The sequence below is a fragment of the Pan troglodytes genome, chromosome 8, assembly GCF_028858775.2.
Source record: "Pan troglodytes isolate AG18354 chromosome 8, NHGRI_mPanTro3-v2.0_pri, whole genome shotgun sequence".
Taxonomy (NCBI): Eukaryota; Metazoa; Chordata; class Mammalia; order Primates; family Hominidae; genus Pan; species Pan troglodytes.
This window is the reverse complement of record NC_072406.2, coordinates 74,306,557-74,322,666: the sequence shown is the minus strand read 5'-3', so window position 1 is coordinate 74,322,666 and position 16,110 is coordinate 74,306,557. Positions and strand designations below refer to the sequence as shown.

Genomic DNA, 16,110 nt, shown 5'->3' with positions numbered 1-16,110 from the left:
GATGCTGCTTTCAATTCAACAGATGATTAGATGGTCACAGACTCATAATCTCTACTGCAGTGTTTCATGAGAAAAGACCATGTTAAGACACACATGCTTTTTAATGACTGTCCTCATCCCAGATGTGGCTTGTTCATTCTGTAGGGATTTTACATCTGCCTGTTGGTGTCAACAGACAAGCTCGTCATACTTCATACCTACTGATCTTTTTGCTTAAGTGGTCTTGCCAGACCCGCTGGAAGCAGCCAAGGCATGACTGTAATCCGAGACTCTGAAAAGAGCCAAGCCATTAGACCAGTCCCTAGGAGCTGACTGCAGCATGACATTCATCTGTTCACCATTGAACACCAACGATGGAAGAATGATCCATCTCTTTGTAAAGATTCTGACGGGCAGCACTGTTGCGGGGATGGAGTAAAGGCGTCACTTAGAAAACCCAGGACTGACTTCTATCCTTCTTGTTAAGAAGTCAGTGAACATCAAATACGGCCCATCTGTATAGCAGGCTCTTGTTCTTCTCGGCTTTGTGAACCCAACAGTGAGTTCTGAGCTGCCTTCCATGGAAAGAAACATTGGAGGTCTGCTCTTTCAGATCAATTGTATGAGTTCTGTAAAATTCTCAGAAGCATACCTTGGTGGTGATTCCAAGTGGCATGGGAAGGAGCTTTATCCTGCCGGGCTCAGGTACAGAACATGCTGGAGTAAACAAATGCTGTCAACCAAGAAGGATGGGCTGGGCACCAACAGAAGGCATGGGCAGTACAAGCTCTGCTGAATGTTATGGTCTTGAAACCTTCTTGCGCCATTCTGCAGGATCTTGCAAACTACATAGTAGGGAATGAACTGTTCCTGCTGACATCCTTCAAGACGATGGAAACCAAAGTCCTAGGTAGACAGTTCTAGGGCTGAGGTGTCCAACTTACAAGAAAATGTCATTCATGGCATCCATGTGGGGTTAATTCGCAGAAAGTTAAATGTGCAAAACAACAATAACTTAAGGGAAAGAGATTTGTTTTCAGCCAGAAACTGGAAAATACACATTTCTACTGGTTGATCTCTTCTTAACCCTTTGGAATCTTAGAAGTATGAAGAAATTCTAAGCAAAAAGTCCTTAGAATTTCCTAATGAAACAATGATGCTTAAAGATAAGATTTTTTAGAATGTGAAAGTCTAAGATTTACTTCATTACACTGGGAAGGAGGTAGAGTACATGGCAGAGAAACAGCAGACTGTCAACACAGAACTTAACTCATGTTTTTTTTTTCTACATCAGACTCTTCCAAATTCACCACTAATCAAAATGGTCCCATTTTCAGAAGTTTAGTTCTTTGATCTGGAAACTGGTGTCAGTTGAAATCTGTTCGTCAACTAAAATCCTAAAGGGACGATTGCTGTCTTTAGCACAAAAATAACACCTAAATGCAGTAAACAGAACCATGGAAATCTGACCCAAGCCCACAAAAGTCAGAAAGGTAAGTCTAAAAATATAAAGTGATACTTTACCCTTTGTCGTGCAAAATACTTCAGGCATGCATGCACTTTCAAGATTCCAAAGAATGCTTAGGCAAAAAATTGACCTGGGTCTTGAACAACAGCGTAGAATTTACTTTCATTCTATGTTAACAGAGATCTTTAAAAGTATAAAAATGCTTGTGGGCATATGTATACATCTAAATATTTTGCTATGTATCTTTAATTTTAGTCTAATGTAAATTAGAAGTGACTTTGAAAAATACATAACTAAAAAGATTAATTCTAGCTATTTCTAATTTCATCCTCTGTTAATCTCCAAAACACATTTAGATGAACACATTCAGAAAGAGGATGGTTCAGCTGGTCTATTTTTGACACAAGCAGAGTAAACTATGTCATTGTGTCACCCACTATGAAATCTCAGCCTCAATGACGTGGGTGCTTAATCATCTGTCCTTTACTCATAACAGGCCAAACTGGGAGGTAGGAAGTCTTTCTGTTGACTAATCAAAATGCCTACCTCCCCCACCCCACGGCAACCAGGGGAAGGGAGGTGGCAGGAACAGGCACAGCATAGAGCTTCAAAAGCTCTGAATACCAAAGTCAGATGCTGAATTGAAAACTGCCTCCAAGACACAGGCACAGAGAGATAAAGAGAAAAAGCAAAAATAAAAAGATGCAACGAAATGAATACCGTGGAGTGAATGACCGTACCTTGGCAACGGCTTTGCCATCAGAATTATTGTTGGAATCCTTAACACCACTGAATGAATCTCTTCTTTGTGGGCATGGTTTCTTTTTGCGTGGTCTGCCTTTAAGATTTGGCGCTGAAAACAAATGGAAAACAATTGATATACATTTTCAGTTGCATGGGTTTCTTTATTAAAGACCCAGAATCTCACTACAGTGATCCCTTCTAATTGTTCAGAGAAATGTACAGATCTGTGGCAGGCAGCCCTCATTATTACATGCTTCTCTCTCTGAAGGCTTGCATATTGGTAGAGTATACATTTCTGTACACGTTTCCCAAAGCTAATCTATTTAGCTTTAACATGTCTAATTAATAGAAGTAACACGAAGCTCTTAGCTCTAAAGGATCATGATAAGAAAAATGTCCTTCCACGTTGTTAGACAAGAAGCATTTGGTGCTGAAAAACTGAGCCAGGCTTTGAGCTCAATCTTTGGTTTTTGTTTTGTATCTTGCTTTCCGAAACCTAAGTGACATGCCTGCCCTTATGGTATCATAGTAATGAAATGTTTGAAAACATCTCTTTTACAAAATATTCAGAGACAAGGGCATTCTCTCAAATTACCATACAGATAAGTAGAGAGATAGCTATAGAGAGAGGGGCATTCACAACAGCAAGCTGGAAAATATTATTACATATATTTACTAATAATACTGCAGCCAGCAAGTTTCAAAGCTCAACAAATCTGACAGACACATTTAAATCAGCATGCTGTCTTTTCCTTTTCAATATATTTTTATGAAGATCTTAAGGCTTATTTAATATAACATCCAAAGATTACACTGGGGTTAGCCTGATTCCATGGGGGTTACACTTTTGAAAAGACAAGATACAAATCAAAGTTCTATTTCATCCTTGATGCTGAGCTTGTTCCTTTTAAGATCTACACAGAAAGTAGGGGGAAAAGGCTGCTGTTTATTGAGAGCTATGACTATCCGGCATCAGCTTTCACATTTAACTTCATCAGTCACCCAAGTCAAGCAAAATTAAAAACAACCAACTAACCAACCACCCCTAGAATGACTCCAAGCTAATGAATTATATACCCTAAACAATTTCCTTCAGACCTTTCAAGGCACCCACACTTTTTATTACTTAAGGAGTGATTATGACAATGTCAAATCTAAACAACATGAACCTTCTTGACTGTTGTTAATCTTACTTAGGCAGTTAACCAGTGGTTTTAGGACATTTTTACATTGTACTCATTTTACAAACAAAATTAATCCTACTAATTTGATTTTCTCCTCCGGATAACAGTTTTACTGTTGGTGGAAGCTCAGTAAAGCAGAACTGACTTTAAAATCAGAGAGGCAAAAGTTTAAAAAGAGGCTTTAGGGCTTAGGATCCCCTTCCCACACCCGCTCTCTCCTCTCATTCCCCTAAACGCTGGTCTGAAAGTCCATCCCAGAAAGCCAGCCTGGAATTACCAAAGGTAAACAAGCTCACAAACAAAAATCAAGCAAAGAGAAAGTAGCGATTACCCATTCCAGTCGACAAACATCTGCCTGACTGATGTCTGTGCTCATGAAAGCTACAGCATGTGACTGCTCCCCGGCCACATCCCTGGAAGTCTCGACTTGGTGTGGATGTCAGCTTCCCTCCGAATGCGAGCTGCGAGGCTCAGCGCTCTGCTTACAACTCCCCTCCCCCGGCAGCTCCATTACTCATGTAAACACACAGCAGTGACTAGCACCGAGTGTGTGGGATGAGCCTGAGGACTTTGCTGGAGTTGCCAGACTGGCAGGGAGGGCTCTGCTCTCTCCACCTCCCCGCACGGAGATGGTGATTTCATCCGGCCTGTTTTGTGGATCCTGACCTCTTGCTCTCCTTGTCAGAGCACGATGCCACGTTCCATGAATTTGACACGGTCCGCAGCCTGGAGCCAGGGCATGGACTATTTGTTTTGTTTAGAAGACTTTGTGTAGCACAGAAGTGTTTCCACAACTGACCCAAGTGCTAAGACTTTAATGACCGCGAGGGAAGGATGTACTTTCAAGTCCCTTATCAAAATAATAGCTGAGCAGAAAGCTGACAAACAAAACTTGGGGTAGCAGGTCTCAGGCATTTCATTAAAACAAACAAAACAATATCCCCTCTGTTCTAAGACTTGTTACTATGATCTTCCCTTCCTAGCATTTTGGTGAAAAGCACTTAGACCTAAAAGGCATTTATTTCTAGAAAAGCTTTCAAATCCCAAAGGCCTTTTCGACAGAACTTGCATCGAACATGCTGTTTTTAAATAAAGGCAAAGGTTCCGGGAACTGACAAGAAGTCATCCCCAAACTGGGTTTATTTTCTCCATTCTTTGAGCTGTTTTCAGAACCCAGAGAAGCACATGTACTCCCCCAGCAGATTCTGAGAATTACAAATTTAGAACAGACTAGCACCTAATATTCTGGTCACACAAACGTAAACTCTAAATGGGATTTGATCAAGAGAAAAAGCCCTTTGTTCTTAATAAGGCAAGTACTTGCGTATTTCAGGTATGGTTAGGCAAATCCTACCAGTCATTCAGGACTCAAAATCAAATTCCTCTCCTACTCTCCCCTCTGAACTTTTTTTCCCTCCTTCTCTTACGGAACATATCACTGTACTCCTTGTACTTTAGCTGTGGTTTTTGGCATATTATTATACCAGACTGGAGAATCCTTAAGGGCAAGACCCTGTGGGATGTGTCTTTTATCTGCCCAGCACAACACCCAAAAGGCTGCATTGCATAACATGTATTTGTTGAATGAAAAAGTGACTAATGGAAATAAAGATGCCCACATACTGTTCTTTCCTGTCCTCATAGACTGATCCCGCCAACCTCACACGTGGTATACTTGTCACACTGGGCACTTGTAAAACTGCATTCACCTTTACTACTTATGCTTATGCTCTGGAAACATAAACTGGTGACTTGAGTTTGCACTGGGAATGGAGACAGGAAACCAAAGGCCTTTGGTATCTCAGTAAGACTATAATCTAGTCCCCACATGCAATGCACAAACACCCTGAAGAGCACAAATATTCAAAGTACAGGGGGGAATGGAACACAAAGGACTGGGTAGGTGCCTCTGCAATCGAATCAGAGAACTTTTGGATTCAGAAGACTCCAGGTAAAGTTTTGGTATTGAAGGACTGGCTTTGGGGACAGCAAAAATTCTGGTCCCCAGGCCACATCTTTGTCCCTCTAGAGTCATAATCTGTCATTTGCTAGGTCAGTGAGTGAAAACAGGTGCATTATGGTGTGCTGGTGGGCAGGAGTGGGATGGGTCTGCGGACTTTAATTCACTCATGTAAGAGACAGCCCCACCTCCTTCCAGCCACCCTGTGAGGACCTACACCTGCCCTCTCCTTGAAAGCTCAGTGCTATGTACTTACTGACAGAACCTAAATCCTAAGACTCCAGAATTAGACCAGCTCTTGTTCTTTAGGTGAGACTGATCTCTACCAAGAAAAAGCTCTGCTAGGGAGAGAGCAGTACCCTTACTGATAGCATATCTGGCTTCAGTCAGTTTTCTTAGAAAAAAAAACAGTGCAAAGCAATAGACGTACTGTTACTTTTACGTGTGTATATGATTCACTGGCCTGGCCTATCACAGAGTTCAATAAATGCTCTTTGCATGAATGTTTTCAGTATTATACATGAATAATAAGAGTAGCTAAGTGAATAATAATAGTAGCTAACCATTTCTGAGCACTTTCTCTGTACAAGTCACTCTTCTGAGTGCTTTGCATACAATAATTCCACTAAAACTCACAGCAAGCCAAAGAGGAAGGCATGATCCTTATCCCCGTCTTACAGACCAGGAAACTGAGACAGAGATGAAATTACTTGTCTCAGACCATACAAATGGTTACTGGCAGCAGAAGGATTTCAACACAGGCAACTGGACTTTATCCAGATCCCCTGCTTTAAGCAACTTATCTCTAACAGACACACACACAGACACACACACACACACACACAGACACATACACATTGCCTCAAAATGAAGTATTCATACTAACTTGGGCTGGCAGTCACCAGGGAGCTCTCTGCAAATGAAAACACTCAAGTACTACATAGCACGAGGGTGCTGCAGCCCAACCCAGACAGGAAACACTGTCCGACAGAATTGACAGCGAGTGGGGTCCCCTTTAGTCTTGACCCAGCAGTAGGTGGCAAGACTCCCACTAAGGCCAATAAAATTTAGTCAGAGAGCCCTACCTATTACCCCCCTTAACCAGTGGGCCACTGACTCTTCTGCCTAATCAGTGAAAGATCTCTGTGGTTTAAAAAAAAAATCTTTCCCCTCTGACTGCCCATCTGTTCCTCTTACTCAGTGCCAAGAAATTAACAACTATTCACCTTTGTGAAGTCACTGCTATTTCTATAGGTGTTAATCCTCAGAGAATCAAGCTACCTCCAGAGCTCCAGGATACTCTGACAGCTAACCCATGTTTGTTTTTTCTTTTTAAACTCCTTCAAATATTAATGAATTATAGTCTATTTTCTCAACAATATAGCAAAACAAGTTTGTTTTTCTTAAAGGGTCTAGAAGCTGAGTTGCAGACAATTTGTTTATACATTTATTTGACTACGGGTTCACACAAGTTACATGGCAGGGCAGTGCAGGTGTGGGAAACTTTTATGTCAACCCCAACTCTTGCAATAATAATAATAAAACAAAGGGAAATGTAACCAGTTACTGGCAAAGTAAATTGCTTTTGGCTTAAATGTTCCTGTTTTTTTCTACTGTGTTCTTCCTGTCATGACCGTCTCTTTTTTTTAATAGCATTTATGCTCTTGGAAATACCACGAAGATAGATAAACTGCTATAAAAGCTGGATTGACTCATCAGTTAACAACTCTTCCTTCCCATTTTGCAGAGAGACTTTTGTTGCCAACACAGCTACATATTCTCTCGAGAAATTCTTTGTGAGCTTCCACTCAGAGATAGGATTTACTTGTTGGTAGGGACTGGAATCAGGGGAATGGAAAACCAGCACAATTTTCCTAAGAGTTTGACCCCCGAGGTCAATGTCTAGAGAAGTCGGCGGAGCGTTAACTCATTCGATTTGCAAGTTGCGTGTGTCTTTTAAACACGAGCCAGAAAACAAAACTCCACTGATCGCAGTATTAGGGAAGACAAACATTGTTCTATGTATAGTATGCGTTACTGATAATACCCTGCATTTCTGTAATGCTTTTCCTCTGAGGATATCAATTCTCTGGCACATTTTCTTTTCAGACAATAATCTTAAAATACTGGTTGGGCACTTTGGGAGGCTGAGGCGGGTGGATCACGTGGTCAGGAGTTCGAGACCAGCCTGGTTAACATAGTGAAACCCTGTCTCTACTAAAAATACAAAAATTAGCCAGGCATGGTGGTGTGCACCTGTAGTCCCAGCTACTCGGGAGGCTGAGGCAGGAGAATCTCTTGAACCCGGGAGGCGGTGGTTGTGGTGAGCCAAGATCACACCACTGCACTCCAGCCTGGGCAGGCAACAGAGCAAGACTTCGTCTAAAAAAAAAAAAAAAAATACCCTGGCAAGTTTCAGCATGGAGCATTGCTCTTTCGGGGGGGAGGAGGAGTAACCTACCCTAATTTAGTTATCATTTACTGTGTTCTATTTTCAATGTTTCCCTTTTAACTATTTAGAAACTTCCTCTTTCATTACAACAAAAATAGAACGAATGTTTTTAAAGTTATTAACGTATGAGTAAAAGACTTAGAAACCAAGAATGGCAGAAGGCTTGATCAAAGCCACTCCTAAAATTTATGGGTGTAATAAAAGAAAGGCATTTCACAGATAATCTCTTACAGAATTTCAGTTTTCAAATATGTGGGGGAACAAAAGAAAACTAGAAGCTCTCAGACCTCATTTTGGCTTTAACTTAAAGCCAATATTTAAAAATTCATAAATAAGTCCCTGAAATTTTTATTTCAAATCCACAGTTATATTTCATATAGTGACCATTGGTATTAAATTTCTATTCAATTGTTTGAATTTTTCTACAAATTCACAAAACACTGATCACATACGAATTTAGGAAATATTCAAGTTTATTTTTATTCTGTTTTCCCAAAATCAGTCTTCCACACCCAACAGAAATGCCTGAGAAGCAATTGCATTGTATGAGATATAAACACACTGGGCCATTGACAAGCACAACTTGATCCTGCGGGACATTCTAACTCTGATGATGAATTTTAAACAATAGACATGGAAACACAATACTGCAAAAGTTTCATTATTTGGCAATTGTTCTGACAGTTTCCTCTTCAGAGTAATTATTTTTTCTCAGATAAAGGCATTAAAAAGATGAAGCCCTGGTGGTGGCTCATGACTGTAATCCCAGCACTTTGGGAGGTGGGAATATTGCTTGACCGGGAATTTGAGACCAGCTTGGGCAATGTAATGAGACCCCTGTTTCTACGAAAAGTAGTTGGGTGTGGTGGCATGTGCCTGTAGTCCTAGCTACTTGGGAGGCTGAGGTGAGATGATCATTTGAGTTCAGCAGTTTGAGGCTGCAGTGAGCCTAGACTGTGCCACTGCTCTCCAGCCTGGGTGACAGAGTGAGACCCTGTCTCTTAAAAAAAAAAAAAAAAGAGCAAATGAACCCAGAGTCTGGAACCCAAATTCTAGAGCCAGATTTAAACACTTTTCATGTTCAAATGTCATCAAGAGCAGACAACCCCAATCACTAATGGATGGATGTGCCCTAGAGAAATTTTACACTCATCACACTGGATATCATGTGATATAAAGACCTGGACTTTGAGTTTCCAAGTGTGCTTTTGCCCAAGTCATACCCCTACACTGCTTGAACCACAAACTACAATTTAGCATTTCCAATGAACTCTGCTCTCACAGAATCCAAGTGCTTGTTCTTCCTCCTGGAAGGGTGAGCAGTTGTGGTGTTAGAAAGAACATTTAAAAAAAAAAAAAAAGAAGCTGGCTTTATATGAGGTCGTCACTTTGCCTCTTTGTCAAAATCATTGAGAGCCCCAAGAGTCACCAATGAGAGTAATGTATTACTGCCTTTGCTATACCTGGATTGCTTGGTCAGTTTAAGTCCAAAACAGCCATGGACTTCATTGACTGCTCAACAAACCATGTAAGTAAACACTTTTGTAATCCATTCCAATACATGCCCAGTCTTACTCACTCTGTTTCATACTTGTGAATGCTGGAGTAATTATTAATGCTCCTGATCAAGGTTTTAGTAATTTCTTAGGCATGTGATTTGCATAGCTATTTCCTGATCCGCCGTCTCTCTCTGCCCTGGAGGTCTTCATTTCTCAGAAACACTTAAAAACACAGATTATTTTACTTCTACCCTTCCCCCAACTCATAAATGGAACAGGACTTCCTAGCTCATCTGTATTGCTAATTGGTTTGAAAGCATGTGACTCCATGCATTCTTGCCTTTAAAACACAAGCAAGCCTTTTTTGAAGTCAGCTTTACCAGCAGTGATAGGCAGATTTCTATCTTTGTTCCCCCACTGTGTCTTGAGGCAAGGGAGAAATGTAAATGATCACGTTATTTAAATATTGTTCTGAAATCATGTAGTGAATTCCAACGTAATATAAAAATGTTCTAGACGTCTGTATAATAGGGGTGTCCACAAACACACTGGCAAAGAAGAAAGGGATTATAGATGCTTTTCACTACTGCTTGAGAAACAAGGGGAAAATCTGGGAGCTGAACCTAGGAGTGAGGAGACAGTCTGGTTTCTCAGAGGATTGACTCTCTAAGGGGAGAATTCTGGAAATAGGAAAAGAGATTGAAATCTATGCCAGACCTTTCCAACTCTCACCTTCTCTCTGGTCTATTTGGCTGTCTGCAATATCCTCCAGGGGAAACCATTCTTGGTGGAGGGTCCCCTTGTAAGAAGTGGACGTGGTAGCTCATGGCTGCTGTGCAAGAGCCTATGCATCTTTGGGATAATGGGGTCTATATACCATAGCATGGACAAGACCACAGCCTAGGTTTTCCTGAGGATCAGGATCCTATGGAAAGAATCCTTTGTCTTGGAATTCCATATATTCTTCTTCTTCTTTTTTTTTTTTTTTGAGACAGACTCTCGCTCTTTCACCCAGGCTGGAGTGCAGGGACGCAATCTCGGCTCACTGCAAGCTCCACCTCCCAGGTTCACACCATCCTCCTGCCTCGGCCTCCCGAGTAGCTGGGACTACAGGCGCCCACCACCAAGCCCAGCTAATTTTTTTTTTTGTATTTTTAGTAGAGACGGGGTTTCACCGTGTTAGCCAGGATGGTTTCGATCTCCTGACCTCGTGATCCAACCGCCTCGTCCTCCCAAAGTGCTGGGACCACAGGCGTGAGCCACGACTCACAGCCAGAATTCCACATATTCTATAAAGAGACATCAGGGCAGAGCGGACATCTTAGGACTTAGCTCACACCTAAGGGTGTGGCGGTGGTGCTATCTAGGAGCTGATACTGCACGCAAAGGGTCTGTTTTCTCAGCCCATGCCACCCACCAGGCTAGCTGCAAGGTCCTGTCAAGTCACAAATTCAGCAAAACCAAAAGTGGACTCTCAAAATGCCATCAAGGCTCAAACTCCCACTTTCACATTTACCTGGCAACTCCTTTCTCCTATTCATCTCTCCAGATGCCAGGTGTCCATGAGCCATTTCCAGGCCCCAGGCTCCTCTCTCAATGGAGATCATGCACAGAAGCTATTACAATGAGAATAAGCATGTTGTTTCAATGCTATACTATGTGTTTTTTTCTTATGACTTTGAAATAGCTCTTGTTTTCATTTTTTGATAACTCTTCTATAAATACAGATTTAGTCTTTCTTGGTATGGTTCTATATAATACAAATATAATATTAACAAGATAATTGTCTTTTTCTCTTAAGGCTGTTTAAGGATCTGCTCTGGAAATGTGTTTTAAGGACATTTTGATTTCCACAATTTCTGAAGGTTGTACAGATAGAACCTCTTAAACAAAGAGAGTTAATTTTTTGTCTCTCTCTTTTTTCTTTTTGTTACAATCAATAAATCTGCTCGTTCTCGTCTATGATTGATATGTTCTTTGGTGTTACTATTGAACATGAGAGCACAGAAGTGAAAGCAACATTTTTGTACTGAATAGCCTTGTAAGAGCAGTAAATATCAGAACAGTTTTTAAACTCATTTATAAACAGGACATTCTTGTTCAGCCATTTCTCCAGGTTTGGAAATGAGATATTCTATTTCATCATTGAGGATAATTGATTTGCTACCTCTCTGCAGAAAACATTCCCCACTTGGAAATAAGTAAAAGAGATGGATTGTTTTTGTTTTTGTTTTGGTGTGTATGTGGATTAACATGGAGATATTTAACTTATTACATACTTGGATGAGTATGTCATGGGATACATTTTAATATTTAAAAGACATACACATAAGAAACAGTTATCAAGTGATAGGCTCCCAATTCTTTTAAAAAGATCCAAAAAGGAATTTGTACAGAAAGGGGGCTTTTCACTCACTTTGTGCTTTTATACCTTTCAGAAAGAATAATGTGAATAGTAGGATAGTCTTTTACTTAAAAGTAAAAAGATGACTATTTTTGGTTGTCTGAGATTTGGAGACATTTTTCTTTGTTCAGGCAAATCCCTCTCACCCTTCCTCCCTATGAGGGCACCAGCACCATCCCCAACTAAGTACCTCAGTGGTCTCTGAGCTTCATTTGTTTGTGCAGGTACCGGAGCCAAGATACTGGAAAATGACTTTAAAAACTCTTCTGTGGTACCAAGAGCCTCATGCAAACTCACAGATTGTATAGAAGAGCGTGTGTCTTGGAGCAGGGTGGGGTGAGGGTACAGAATGAGAAGAGAAAGGGGCCTGGAGTGGGCGTGGAGAGGCAGCAACAAGGTTGATAATACCTGGTGACATGTTAACTAAGGGCAGATTATAAGCCGTGGGGCAAGCTAGAGTGATCAGTCAATTGGAGGGAGGGTTTGTTACACTATAGAGAAACAGCACACAGATACCATCAGAAACCCTAACGTAAAGCTAACAATGAACCCAGAAGAGGTTACAGCTTCTTCACATTTTTTCACTGTAAGATAAAACATTTCTACGACTATTTAGAATTGCTGTGTCTGATACAGTCACCGCTAGCCACATGTGTCCCTTGAGTATCTGAAATACTATATGTCAAGTCCAAATTGAGATGTGCCACAGTGTAAAATACACACTGGATTTCCAAGACTTAATACAAAATAAAAGTAAAATATCTCATTAATAACGTTTTATATTGATTGCATATTGAAATAATATTTTGAATATACTGGGTTAAATAAAATATATTATTAAAATTAACTCCACATGTTTCTTTTTACCTTTTAAAATGTGGTTACTAGAATATTTTAAATTACATGTGGCTCACATTATCTTTCTCTTGGGCGATGCTGGTTTAGTCAATAATTCAATGTTATGATTATAGATATGTTCTTGGAAATATGTGTTAAGGAGCAGACAGAACAAGATTAACATCTGAAGCTAGAATAATCAGCAAAAGTCACGATTCAATGTTTCAATACATTTAAGATTTTATTCACTGTTATGGAGGGTAGTCATGTAAAAACGTTATATATAGTTATATATATACATTACACACATATATATAATGTTATAATAGTATCTAAAAATTTTGCTTAAGCTGAGGTCTCTCTTCTGTAAAATTCAAATCTGGTAATCATTGACTCAAGGCTACTAAATGGCCCTGATGAAGATGTTATTTCATTAACTTCCTTAACTAAGATGTCAAAGTAAATGTTAAGCTTTGACAACAGACTGGAGAAGAGACAGAAAGCGAGAGAGAGTGAGAAGGGAGAGAGAGGGGGGAAGGAACTAGCTAATTATTTATTTCATGACTTGTTCTCTCCTGCTGTCAATATGGGTCGGGTATAATGTAAGCCATTTTCATCACCCAGTACAAACTGAATAGGAGAAAATGGAGCTGGAGTGATTTTAGTTGCTTGGAAGTAGACACTTCTTAATCTCCAACTATTGAGTAAGTTAATGGTCTGACTTTTTGGACATTTCATCTGAGAATAGAGAGGTCAGTTACAGTCAGGCCTAAATGCAGGGACATAGCCTCATTGGCTTTGCCAACCTGCTTCAGGTCCCATTTATGACAAAATATGAGATTATTCATTGAAGACTGGCATTCCAATAAGCCCAGGAAAGTTGAACAGAACAAAAAGGTTTCAACTCTGGGGGCAGGGAGGAGAAACATTCTTTCCACAATCATTCTTAGCACCAAAAAACCATCAGGCATCACTGAGAAGGCAGCTGCCCAGTGCTCAGCTGGCCCTGTGTCCCATCCTCCCAAACAACTTGTTACAGTAGCCAAAATCAAAGCTGATTCCCTCCACCTCCTCACTTTTTGATTCCTGTGGCAGCAGCAACACAGAAACCTAACTAGACATTAACAGCCCTCCAAACACTACATGCCAATCAAAAGGCTGCACACACATGGTAAAATGGGTTCCTATGGTAAAAATAAAAGAGCAACAATATTGGCTATAGAAAGAAGCTTAGGAAATATTTTCTTTTCTTAGAAGGCAGTAGTTGCTATAGCATTTAAGGCAGTAACATGCAGAAAGGCTTAGACCAAAATCTCTGCAACATCAATGAAACATGCAATCAATATCATACATTCTACTGTATCATACTTATATTGTACTAATTTTGATGAAATGATTGGGCGGGTTCAACCTACGTACCGTGAAGCAATCTGCACACCTCTGGTATGTTTCTGATATCTAACTATAGAAGTATTTGTCTTTGTCCTCCAAACTCTTTTATAGCACGTGGTATGCATATTTCAGCATCCAACATTATTAACTCATGAGCAACTGTCAGTTGATGGTTATCTAACACATGGGGTCTGCACAAAAGGGATCCTTATTTGGGCAAAAGCTCTTGTCTGCACCAGTCTGTCTATATTTTCCCTCAGAATAACTTTATTTGGATCATTATTCGCTGTTAGTGGAAACTCGGAGGCTGCATGTGTGGCAATCGGAAGGTGGAGAAATAAATCCTCAACAAGTTCAAACACTTAGCTGATATTAAAACCATTTCTAGCTTTGTTAGCTGAAAGCAAACGCTCCATTGCCCTCTCGTGGTGAGTCGATGGGATGCGGTGGGACGACCAAAAAAACCCGCAGAAACTAACAAAAGAGTTTACTCCAATACAGGTGACAACATTCATCTTGGATAGAAACAGCCACAAATGACAACCTTATGTTGTTTTATATGTTTTAGAATTTACATTTTCAGCCCTCTTACGTGGAGATTGGACAAGGTGGGGTAGGTGGGGTTTGTAATATGGAAATTAGAACTTTGTCTTTCTGCAATACAATGACTTCACTATATTTACAACCATAGCTGCTATATATGTGGCAAATTGATTTTTATGAGATTTAGGAACTTAAAAAAATCATGCTCACATTTTAAAAGCTCCTTTAAACCAAAAATAGACTGATGTTCCAACTGGTTTGGAATTATAGGAACCAAGGAAAGAAGTCTGAATAATTCCCTAATATGGAAGAAAAACTGGCTTTTTTTCTTTTCTTGTTTTTTTTTAAATAAGGAGCAGTTTGTTTCTGACAATAGGCAACATGTGGGACTCATAGAACCAAGTATAGGTACAGAATTTATCTTTCTATATTGTCTAAAAATAAAATTTTAAAAAATTCTGAACTCCAAATTTAATAGTCAGTTACCCAATTGGGTATTTATCTTTTAAAAACACCATTTAAAATTTCTGCTGTATGCCTTTCAACAATTTCCTGCCTAACAGGCCCATCCCCAGAAAGCAAACAAACCTGGTATTAAAACAGACTGAAGAGCTTAAGAGAAAGCTGGGGGAGAAGTCAGGGCAAAGTACATGAGAACATAAACTACTTTTTAAATCTTATTACCAGTAAATGTACCATTTTTCTCTTTTATGTGTCTTCTCTTCAGATAAAAGCCACTCCTCCAACCAGCATTACAGAAATGCTCTGTATTTTTATAATATGATTTTAGGGGCAGATTAATCTCAAATTGGCTTTTCCACTCAAATGTGGAAGTTCAGTTTTGCAACAACAGTTGTTTGATTTTGTCTTTGAATTAGCAAAGTTCTTAAAGTAATTTTACTATAAAATTAAACAGCTGGGAGTTCTTTAGCAAAACATGACGACTCTTGTTCTTCTTTGTACTATTGTGCAAGCTGAAATACCCTTTCTTTCATGTCTTTATATTCCAAAATGAATTCCCTAGTTACCCTTGTTTAGCTTTAAGAAAAATAATAAAGAAGGGGGGCGGTTTTTGCTGACCTCTGAAATTCACAGGCTTTTAAGCACAGGGCGTTTACACAAGGTGCGTTCTCAAAGGGCTTTTGTTTAATTCCTATTATGGAATGAAAAATGATATTTTGCCCCAATATAATGCCAATCTTTGTGTACAGCAAAGCTGTTGACAAGTATTTCTGTGGAGCGAGGCATCTTATGCCGATTTCGCAGATGGGAAAACTGAAACATCTCTAAATGGTGAGGAAATATGGAACTAAGATGTTCGTAGAGGCTGGAATTAAATTTAGAATTTGACTCTTAGCCCAGGACTCTAACCATGTGAGGGCCCTAACTCTCTGGAATCAACAGAAGGGCAATTTTAAAACATTCTTTTGACATTATTAACCACAGCCTCAGGGCTCAGGGAAGTGAGTGGGGGAGGGCCTGGAAACATAATACAGAGCTGCTAGGTGACAGCCTCTTGCAACATTGCTAATACTTTGGATTACTTGATCCATATTGCCGTATACTCTAGTAATATTCCGGGGCTTAATGATTTCCTTTGTATCTTAAAAAATTAGAGTCTAGATTCAAGGGCTAGTGTAGACTGCTT

At 39.9% G+C, this 16,110-nt stretch overlaps 1 protein-coding gene across 4 annotated transcripts in view; it reads right to left on the bottom strand.

Annotated features, from left to right (window-relative positions):
- The window catches only part of ARID5B (AT-rich interaction domain 5B), a 196,293-nt gene that overhangs the window by 43,744 nt on the left and 136,439 nt on the right, over nucleotides 1-16,110 (bottom strand). For 3 of the 4 annotated variants that reach the window (XM_001165696.7, XM_054659654.2, XM_063781829.1), the window contains one exon: nucleotides 2,188-2,300. In XM_001165696.7, the coding sequence (XP_001165696.3) occupies nucleotides 2,188-2,300 (113 nt within the window). Of the gene's footprint in view, nucleotides 1-2,187; nucleotides 2,301-3,706; nucleotides 6,257-16,110 lie in introns of those variants that run through there. The other variant, XM_003951654.6, reaches the window with a different exon arrangement.